Source organism: Camponotus floridanus, unplaced genomic scaffold (genome assembly GCF_003227725.1).
Source record: "Camponotus floridanus strain SB8 unplaced genomic scaffold, Cflo_v7.5 scaffold41, whole genome shotgun sequence".
Taxonomy (NCBI): Eukaryota; Metazoa; Arthropoda; class Insecta; order Hymenoptera; family Formicidae; genus Camponotus; species Camponotus floridanus.
The window spans coordinates 729,080-740,949 of record NW_020229559.1 but is presented as its reverse complement, the minus strand read 5'-3'; the positions used below and the strand labels follow the sequence as shown (position 1 = coordinate 740,949).

Sequence of the window (11,870 nt, the reverse complement as noted above, 5' to 3'; positions counted from 1 at the left end):
ATTTGTTTAATTATGACTAGAAACCATAAATGAAAATAAATATAATAAGTATTAAGCCATATCGAGATATAAATGTCGTAAGTAAATAAAAGCAAAACAAAGGGATATAATAAAACCCTGCAAAGAAATATAATCACATTCATGTTTTCGAGAGTTTAAAAAAAGATAATTTTTTTAATTTTAGTTATATAAAATTAAATGATATTATTTTAACATAATTTTTATATTATATATTTGATATTGATATTGTAGTGAATATTAACAAATAATATACATTAAAAATAAAAATATCTATATAGTCCCATTTGTGTTAGAGAAATACTGGCGACACTCGAACGTCAAGTTGTATTCGTCAAAATTAACTTTCCTGTCTGTCACGTAGAGGCATTCGATTCGAGACATAAACTTGTGGCATCTGTTGCAATTGATAATTCTCACGATCAATTGTGTTCCAAGTGTTTTGCTTAGAGGTATTCAGGAGTGTTCTGAGTAAATGAAGCAACGTAGAAATACGTGGTTCTTTCTTTTCTTCTCTTTTTTCTTCTGAAACATATCTGCCACATCCTACGAGAGACCGAAAATACTCAATTACTAAAATTTTATTTATTATAGTTTAAAAGCATATGCGGTTTTATAATTTATTCTATTTTCAAAACAACTATTTTCATATAGAAACTAGCAAAAAAGTTTTAATTGTTGGAAAATATTTAATATTACAGTATATTTGTGTTATGCTACGTACACAAAAATTTTTTTATAATATTTGTAAATTAATATTAATTGCTAAAAAATTGGAATTACGTCTTACCCGTAAAAGCATTGCAAAACGGTCTCTTTGGCTTCATTGTATTCTCCATCATAAGGGCGTCTAGAAGCTGTCGTTCGAACTAAAATGAATTGTATCAATTGCATTCTTAGAGATGTTTTTTCTTTCAAAATGTGAAATTTGAGTAATCCTCAAATATGGATAGATTCTATTAAATAATTTGTGTCCAAGAGATGCATATTTTACATCTTGAAGATATAAACAAGAATACACTCTAGCACTTTCTAATTCTGTCATATTTTACAAAATAATTATATAAATTAATAACAATTTTGTCATATTTTACAATCTGGTAATATTTCTGTCATATTTTACAAAATTTAAAAAATTTTTCTGATAATTCTGATAATTCTGATAATTCTGATAATAATTGGTTAAAAGAGGAATATATTTTTATAAAATGCACTGAACAAATACAAATTCGTTAAAATCTGTCTTACCTTTTCTTTCGAAACTTCAGTATTTACCATCTGCAGTAGAGACATGCAAGCCAGCATACAACAAAGATATTCAGTAATCTGTGGAACAAAAGAAGGAGTCAACAAATGCAAAACTATTTCTATATTTTTTATAATAATATTGTAAATATAATAAAAATAATGAAATAAGCGGTACATTTATATAAATCGTTTGCAAATATTTACGTTATATAAGCATTGCATAGAGTCCGTAAATCCGACTGTTAAGCTGCTTAAGTATTCTAGATCAATTTACACAATGTTTAATTAATAATTAGCGAAGTTATGACATTATTTGTCACGCCGTACAAAACACACTCGATTTCCTTTAATTAACTTAACAAAAACAATCAATAATGATTTTCCTCGCATAAACATATATTTTAATGTAGTTCAAGCAAATTTCTCAGCAATCGATTTGTATAATATGAAAATGACAAAATAAAGTATAATTTAAATCATTATTAATAGTATATTCGATATTGTTGTTCTTTTAAAAATTTTTGGAAATCTTTATAATTTTATAGTGGAAGCGTCGCGCGCAACACACATAGCCATATGTTAAACATTATTCTAATAATATATTACAGCAGTTACGTTCAAATATTTGCATATTTTTAATCAGCATAATGTTGTTTTAATTACAATATTATTAAAGTATATTTATATTATTTATAAATTTATATATTATATATAATTTATATTATTAATAAACCTATTCTAATTTATTGTAAGTTATTTTGTACATACTATGTGTATGTGCATTTTTTATATAAACGTATTATTACCAGATCTATCATCAGATTTTGTATCATTTGTATAAAATCTACTTTAAAAAAATATATATTAAATTCTATATTTTCTACACATTTTATAACTTTTCGAAAATAATATTAAATGTAATAGTTACAAATTAGATTTTCCATTAAAAAATATAACTTTTTTTTAATTATTCGAAAAAAATTTATCTCTTTTTTTTTGTCTACTATTTATCTACATATTTAAAATTTAACATATCTTCCTTAGTCGTTTTAATTGAAAAGATCTTTTATATTAAAGTTGATATATATTATTATTTTATATAAAAATTTATATTCGATAAGAAAACAATTATTATTGCATTATTATGCATTTAAATCTATATATTTAATTAAAATAATCAGATGCTATTGCATATAAGTGTTTAAATTTATATATACATATAAAAAATATATATATATATAAAATAATAACTTTAGTAATTAAAAAAACTGCAGGCATTTGCAAAAACATGAAATAATAAACCTATTCTAATTTATTGTAAGTTATTTTGTACATACTATGTGTATGTGCATTTTTTATATAAACGTATTATTACCAGATCTATCATCAGATTTTGTATCATTTATATAAAATCTACTTTAAAAATATATATATTAAATTCTATATTTTCTACACATTTTATAATAAAAATCTATAACAAAAAGAAATAAAATTTTATAACAGAAAACATTTTGTAGAATCTTCGTAAAGAAATAAATTGATATAAATATTTAGATATATGCATTTTAATTTATATATACATTAATATAAAATATATATTTCTAAAGAAATATTATATATATTTAAAAAATTATAAATATATTAAAATCTGAAGAATTATGACACACATTTTTTTATTAAAATATATTATATTATATTTCTAAGAATAGACAACAAAATTGTATAAAATCAATCACTATATATGTAAAATCAAATTTAATAATTTATATATTTTTACGAGAAGGAAATATATACATTACCTTCATATCGAGATTTTTTAGTTGAGAAGTTTTTGAAATTTTGGTATGCAATAGTCTGAAGCGCACCTCTGGAGTGATACCTTTTCGACAATAAATACGTTCTTAATTTACTATCAATACGGATTCCACGTTTATTTGCAAAAGTTGTCACGCGCGGTTGAAGCCGTGGCTTCTCTCTCTCGATTGAGGAGCAAAATCGCGCGGCTGCTCTTCAAATACAAACCCCGTTAACCCCTCCATTGCGATAAACGCCATGGGGATGAATGCAAGTCTGAAGAACGCATGACCGCAAATGCGCGGGCGACGATATTTCATATCTCAAAATACTGTCCTTTACCAAGGATGCATTTAAACTTCGTAGGTGACTTTTTTAACTTATCCTTCCGAGGGAAAAATCTTCCTTTTTGATTGTTGAATTATGTTAGGAATACACACAAAAATTTTGCACAGAAACACAGTTAAAAACTACAGAAAAAGAAAGATAAAATATGTAGTATTAATATATAATAATGGTTATTTCTTAATTATCAAAATATGATAATTTTTAAAATATGAAAACTCTCTCTCTCTCTCTCTCTCTCTCTCTCTCTCTCTCTTTCTCTTTCTCTCATTTTCTCTTTAAGAAAAAATATATGTAACTAAATTAAATTTTTATTTTGATTTTCTAATGCATGTAATCATTAAATAATTAGCTGCATCTAATTGTAAGCTATCTTATTCTTTTCTAAGAGATAGAGAAAAAAAGAAAGGGAAAAAAAGTATTTTTTCTGTAGAAAAATATGTAAATTCTGATATTTATCGGAAAATATTAAATTATTTTTCATTTTTCTTGTTAGAAGATATATTTGCATAACTCTCTTAGTTCATAATTTTCGCTATATATAGATTATAACTATGACTTCGTGACTATTCACGGAATATGCATCTTATGCAATTCCTTAGACAGATCCAATACATGTTGCTCCTTAAGATTCACGGATCATAAATTGTCATAGGTCACATGAAATTTCAACGGAAATTTCAATAATATATTGGCATCCTACTATTTTACTGTGTATTGTCTATGAAGGAATTTTTGTTCTCGCACTTCGTTTTGATATTATATAATTGCAGATCATAAAACAATTTAATACACGGCATCTAAATCTGTTGTAATACAATAACGATTGATAAATTTTTTTTTCATATAGCGCATACTCTATAGAAATTGGATTATATATTGAAAGAATGTACAAAATAAAAATCGATGTATGTATTGTACAAATAAATTGTTGAGAGTACATAACATGCGTCAGTATAAATATAACGTATTAATTATTTCGAAATATAATTTAATTTGGAACGTTATTTCAAAATATTACGTTTTTAAACTTTATTACTATACCATGTTGAAATATCATTTTTCTTGAATTTGTTTCCTATTTTTTTATTTAATCAATTTTAATCTCAATCGCATTTCTATTTTTAATTTATTTTTCACGGTCAACGTTTTATTAAGCGTAAATACTTAATATAAAATATATAATATATTTGTTCTAATTGAATTAAATATCAAATTTTTTGACCAATTTAGAATCAATACATTTTAAAAAATTTGAAATATTAATAGATTTGAATTGAGCATTTAGAAGAAAGCATTTTTCACATGAAATTTTACACACATGAGCAAATAACAAAATCTTATTTTTCATTTACATATTCAAGTGAACACATTGCATTAATACAATTTTAATTTTATATGTAATTACGAAAATACTTAATGTGTTGTGAGAAAATGCTTAATGAATTGTGAAAAAATTGCATTACAAATAACGACTTCCTTTACAGCATTACAAATAACGACTTCCTTTAAAGCAAAAACATTTCGTTCACAAAAATTCACTCAAAATTATCAAAGAGATTATTAAAATTTAAAGCGGTTGAAATGAGGTTTATACGCATCATGTATGCGTATAAACAACATTATAAATAAAGTCACTCTTTCATACACGAAAAATTAACGCTAAAGTGAAATATTAGTCTACGAATTTTTAAAATTGAATCAACTCTGTCCACGCTGTACCAACATTACTGCAACATACATAATATACACTACATCATAAACAAAAATGGTTACATAGAGATTTCGTTACATAAATTTTATAAATAGCATTTTACAAATAATTATATTTTAATAGTTGTATATATATAATATAATTACATATATATTTTACACACACATATAAATATATATTTCTGTATGATATATTGATTTGTATATTTTTTAGATTTCTAGATAATTAGATGCAAATTAAAAATAAAAAAAAAGCATATTTAATATCTCAATTTTCATAAGCAAAATAATAAACGTTTTACTTGAATCTTGTATGAACGCTGAATCATCAATGTAAATGCATTATTAATGTATACTTCCTTCTAACGTTTCATATTATAGTTTATCGAATATTTGATAACAATAAATAAAAACTTGGACAAATAAAAACTATGCAAAATAGATCAAAAGTGAAATAATCGGAACTGAGGATTAATGTAGATTAAATCGATGCCAGGAAGCAAAGTCAGTCTAACTATAACAAGTCGACCGGGTAAGAGTCCTCATGTAAAAATCATAGAAAAAACAGTCAAGCTTAAGTACTTACATCGTTCCCACATCAGAGCCCGCTGAGTTACGATTAGATCGTTCAACCTAGTTCGCCAGTGGTTGTCCATTATTTCTTATTTTTCTTTCGCTAAAATTTTCGATTACATACTTATCTGTCGCGACGATAAATATTCGAAAACTGCAAAAGAGTTTAAGAACAAGTTAAATTTCATAACTGTCTGACAATATTATTCATTTCGCAATCACATATCTATAATATATTTACATATTCATAAATTATTTTAAAAAGAATTTCTCTTAATACTTAATTATAAATTTTTGAAAGATACATATGTATATATACATATATATATATATATATATATATATATATATATATCTTTCAAAAATGTATAATTAAGTATTAAAAGAAATTCTTCTTTATGTAAATATATATATATATATATATATATATATATATATATTTACATAAAGAAGAATTTCTTTTAATACTTGCGTTAACTTTAGTGCTAATAGCATTTATATCTATCATAAATTAAACATCCTTATTTATTAAACAACTATATAATCAACTATTATAATCAACTATATAATTTATATATATATATATATATATATATATATATATATATAATTATATAGTTATACAGTTGATATAATTAAATAATGTGAAAAACTATTGCTTTATTGAAATAAATAACGATGTTTAATTTATGATAGATATAAATGCTGTTAGCACTAAAGTTAACGCAAGACAGTAAATCAGTACTGCTCCTTGCATTTACTGGATAATAGAGATCATACTTATGAATAAGAGATGTATCGCTTATGCAAAATATAGAATATATAACTATCTCACATAAAAGAGAAGATAAATACACACTTATAACAGACTACGTTATATGTAAATACTCATAAGACGATTCTCAAGCATTTACTAAGCTATAACTGAAATAAATATCGAATTCAAAATAGAGTGCAATTTTAATAAAGATATATATATATATATATATATATATATATATATATATATATATATAATATTAATCTCTTAAATTTGAAATATAAAAGTTTTTATTTCTCAAAAAATTAATTTTATCCGACATTAGAGAATTAAAAGAGAAATAAAATGAATATAAACAGTATGATAATATAACAGTATGATAAAATAGCAAAGATTTAAAAACAATTTTTCTAATTTCGATAATTGAAAATTTATAATTTCATAAAAAAATGGATTGCTAAATGGACTGCTAATTTTTGTTAAAGATATTTTTATGTAAAATAAAATCTGAAAAACAGCCTATAATTACATCATCAATATAACTAAAAGCTCTCTCCTCCTATCATCTATAAAAATCCATATCAATGTCTCGATAGGAAACCATTTATAATATTATATGACAAAATCTTGCATGAAATTTGTTGATTGCAATTATATGAATATATTTTTAAAAATAAATGTAAAATAGATGTAAAGATATTGATCTTTTAAAATATTAATAACTGTTTGCAATTAATTTCGAAATAGTATTTCAATAAAATAATAATAATATGGTGAATCATTTGTTGCAATTATGGAGAAATTTTTTCTCAAGTCATGATGTCATTATTGTAAAATGTTTTCACAATTTTCCTATCGGGGAATTTTTTGAATTTTGTTATCAGTCCCTATTATACATTATGATATAATATATATAAATATCATTTAGAGAAATCACAATACGAATTGTTCTATGCATATATATAATTGTAAAAAAAAAATATATATGTATATATACATATCATTTTACAATTGTTTGTGAGTGAAAGTAACAATACAATATTAGCGACACAGTTTTCAAGTTCGCCCGGATAGCTCAGTCGGTAGAGCATCAGACTTTTAATCTGAGGGTCCAGGGTTCGAGTCCCTGTTCGGGCGATTTATTTTTTGTGATAAATAATATTTAATGATATATCGTTTACATAAGTGTACACACACACGCGCACACACACACATACATATATATATATATATATATATTTTTTTTTTATATATTTTCTCCTTCTGCAATATATCTTTAAATTTTTCATGTATAGAGTTTTAAAAATTAATCATTATGAATGAAAAATAGTGCAAGTTAAAGTTAGTAAAATAGTAATAGTTAAAGTTTGTTTTCTTTAACCTAATCTATCATAACATTTCTAAAAATACAGTTAATACTGTATTTTCTCATCTATTCAATACAATAGCAAAAAAAATTGAAAAATTTTAAAAAATTATATACACAAATAACCTAAGAGATATATAAACTAATACATAAAATCCGAATAAGTATTATTTCTTACATAAAATCTTCATTTATCTCTTTAAACGCATAAAAAATTATATAAAAAATATATTTTGTAAAAATGTGTAGGTAGATTTTATTCGAAGCGTTGTTTTATAATTATATATTATATTTCAAACATTTTGTATAATATATTTCACATATATAACAATATAAAATAATATTTCATATAAAACAATGCTTATTTCATTGTTACAAAATATGAATATTGAGCAATTTATCTTGAAGATGTAAACTATTTCTTTGATTATAACTATAAAAATAATTACAATGTTATACGATGGTAAAAAAAACTATCACAAAATTATGTCTTTATGTAAAATAGACATATAAAAACAGGGATATAAACAAACAAGAATATAAAAAAGTGACAATGCAACTAAAATAATACATATGGTAAAAAATGAAAATTAATATTCCAAAGAAAAGGTGCGAAAGATTTTTGCTGATAATATATATAAGATTCACTGTGTAGACAAAATATTATTGCTCAAAGGTGATTTGAAGAAAATATAATTTGCATAGTAATATATATTAAATCTTAGGGAAGTTTGAACTTTGTTCCTTCACGCTACCATCTGGCATACCAAAGAAAGCTTTCTCAGCCATATTTATAAATAGACCAGTTTCTATAACTCCAGGTATCAGAGATATTTCTTGATTAACTTTAACCCAATTAGTTATATCTTGTGGAAAATGCCAGTCCAAGAGAAAATTACCATTATCTGTTATTACCGGGCCCTGTAAATAAAATATAAATTATATATATATTATTTATCTACATATTATTGTTGATTTAATAATTTCAATAATAAAAACATATACTTACAACTTTTGCCAGAGCCATTCTAATTTTTGCAGATCCTCCATATATTCTTTCAATTCTATCTTGAATCGGCACATATGCCATAGGAATTACTTCAATAGGAATTCCTTTTTTATATTGCTCGCCAAGTTTTTGTGAGTTTTTTCTAAAATGTAAAATATATAAAGAAATTATATTATTACATAATTTGTGAATATAATATTGAAATAAAGATCGTGCTTACGTATAATCTGCTATGACAACAAACTGTTGCGCACAGGAAGCTACAATTTTTTCTTGTAATAAACATCCTCCACCACCTTTAATGAGATTCAATTCAGCATCAACTTCATCTGCCCCATCGATTGTACAGTCCAGCTGTAACCATATTGCAATCATATTTAAAAATATATATAATAAAAAATATGAATAGGAAAAATATTTCAGAATTACCTTTGGATGAGTTTCTAAATCGCCTAAAGTTAGATGATTATCTAATATAAGTTGACGAGCTTGAAATGATGTAGGAACACAGACTACATTGAGTCCTTCTTCCTTGACACGTTCAGCTAAAATCAAAATTGTTATGTGCGTATTTATTATATATATAAAATGATATATTTATAAAATTTTTAAAATGTAACAAAGTTATATTTTATTCAATACAAAGAATAAAGTATTATTACAAATTTTATAAAAAACTGAATCTAACACATAGAACGTTATATGATATGTAATAAGAATAAAAAAATATGCTGACGCTATTGATGAAAAGGTCAAATGTTAATTTAGCGTCATATGTTTTTCAATAAAACAATCCAGAGAATAATGCATAAAATATACTGTAATATCAGAGTTTAAATTTTAAAATTAAATTAAAAGTAGGAAAATAATCTTTTACCACAGCTATCAACACCAACGTATCGCATTGTACATTGCATTCATTGAATCATTTATTTTAGAAATGGCTTTATACATTTATATACATAAATCAAGAAATAGATTTTCCCTGTACACATGTTTTTTTATAAAGACATATTGATGCATAGAAAATTTAATATATAAATAGTAATGGAATCTTTTTATATGGTTTTATTGATATGTACAATGTACAATGTACATTAAATGTTTACTTGCAGAAATAAGAATGTTAGATTAATATTAAAATGATAACTAATTAATTGATAACTAATTAAATATCGTAATGTTCAAAATATATCATTCTGAAATAAAATAATTTTTAAATAATTATATGATAAAAGAAACGTCATCATTACCAAGTCTTTGAATAGCATAAATCACAGTGGATCCACTACCGATTCCAATCACAGTGTTATTCTGAAAAACAATTCACTGGAATATTAATATAACCTCATAACTGATTAATTATATACAATCTTTTTAATTAAATCAGTTTACCTGGACATATTCGTTCACGGCTTTATGAGCCGCAATTTTCTTGGCACTTTCGAGCGGACCCATCTTTAATAAACTTTTCGGAGCACCGTGCCATAATCTGGCGGCTATTTGAACAGGCGAACAGACCATGAAAACTGATGTGAATACCAAGTTATCTCTATCATCTCATATGTATATACAATAATAATGAATAATTATAGAAGTATCATATTCCTTACATATTATACATATGTTATGAGTACATATGTTATGAGAGATTCGATTAGAAATCGATTTTTCATAGCATCGAGAAAACTCGTTCATTAAAAAAATCGATTTTTTTTAAGTCTGTCTTGCATTTATATTCACGAATGGATTCTTTTAAATTTTCTCTCTCTCTCTCTCTCTAGATATTGATTATCTTGGAATTTAAATGAACCCAATACAAATCGCGTTCCATGAATATTACATTCTTACATATGATTTAATAATTACGAAGAAAGATACTGCAATTTTATTACACACAATTTTTAATTGTTACGATAGAAAAAATTTATAAACTAATATTTTTTTAGTAAAAATAAATAAATATATCTCTTGCAATATTTGTTTTATTTTTCGTATTGTTGATTCCTATAGCAATATTATATAGTTTCAATCTAATATATTCACCCCTAAATCCTTCAAATAAATCAAATAAAAATCTTGATTTCTCGATACACTTCATAAGTTATTTGATGCATATCTAATATAGGAAAAAAGAGCCAGCACAAACATATATATGTTTTGATTGAATTTCCATTATATTCAGCATCAGAGGCATGTAACACAAAATACAACCAAACACAATTTACACATTTCAATAATTATTATATAAGACTTTATACTTGAATTCTCTCTCTTTCTCGCTATTAGTAATTAGCAGTAATATTTATCAACACTTTCCGTTTTACTGTATCTATCACGCACAAGATTTCGATTATCAATGCACCCTCTTTCTCTTCTTTTATTTGTTCATTCGCGCTTTCACTTTCGTTCATTGCAATCATGTATTCATACATATTCGTATAACATCGTCTTAAAAGTCAGGTAAAAATCCATGTAGATTTTTCCCATGCTAATTCGTGCAATTATGTTACTCCATCATAGAGAAAAATTCTTAGCACATCGCTTAGACATATCAGAACTCCGAGATCTATTCCTGTGATCGAGATTTTAGAAAAAGAAATCTCATAAATTAAATATTCAAGATGTTCAATATTTAACTGATGGTTTACTAACTTGACTGTTTGAATGTTTTTGTCACTTCAATTTAATCAAACAATTAATTTAATTTTTATTTGATCAAATAATTAAATCCTTTTTTCGTTTCTAAAAAACGATCAATTAATTGATGTCTATATAAAAATTAAATTACTGAAAGAAAAATTTTATTTAAAAAAATCATTAATCAAGAATTGAACCATTTATGCTGGCAAATTGGACTGCATTAAAGTGATCCGATGTAAGTGTAACAATCAACTTTAATTAATGCTATATATTGCATAAGTATTTTATATTATGCAACTACATCGCCTAAAAAATTACTTACAAATGAAAGGAACACATATGTCTTCCATAATCATTTTCTTCAGCTCTCGCATAAAATCTATACATAAAATAATTTTTTT

At 24.2% G+C, this 11,870-nt stretch overlaps 2 protein-coding genes and 1 non-coding gene across 3 annotated transcripts; 1 reads left to right on the top strand and 2 right to left on the bottom strand.

Annotated features, from left to right (window-relative positions):
• Window positions 1-304: 304 nt before the first annotated feature.
• Window positions 305-3,229, bottom strand: LOC105258837 (cardioactive peptide-like). Its single transcript, XM_011270369.1, has 4 exons — window positions 3,066-3,229; window positions 1,267-1,344; window positions 809-887; window positions 305-564 (listed from the first exon to the last, which is right to left on the bottom strand). The coding sequence occupies exons 1-4, from the start codon at window positions 3,069-3,071 to the stop codon at window positions 359-361; spliced, it is 369 nt and encodes a 122-aa protein (XP_011268671.1). The 5' UTR covers window positions 3,072-3,229; the 3' UTR covers window positions 305-358.
• Window positions 3,230-7,515: 4,286 nt separating this feature from the next.
• On the top strand, window positions 7,516-7,588 carry Trnak-uuu. Its single transcript has one exon. It is a non-coding gene; the product is annotated as a tRNA-Lys (tRNA).
• A 642-nt stretch (window positions 7,589-8,230) lies between these two features.
• Window positions 8,231-10,435, bottom strand: LOC105258836 (ribose-5-phosphate isomerase). Its single transcript, XM_011270368.3, has 6 exons — window positions 10,222-10,435; window positions 10,080-10,140; window positions 9,256-9,371; window positions 9,047-9,180; window positions 8,827-8,968; window positions 8,231-8,738 (listed from the first exon to the last, which is right to left on the bottom strand). The coding sequence occupies exons 1-6, from the start codon at window positions 10,348-10,350 to the stop codon at window positions 8,532-8,534; spliced, it is 789 nt and encodes a 262-aa protein (XP_011268670.1). The 5' UTR covers window positions 10,351-10,435; the 3' UTR covers window positions 8,231-8,531.
• Window positions 10,436-11,870: the final 1,435 nt, after the last annotated feature.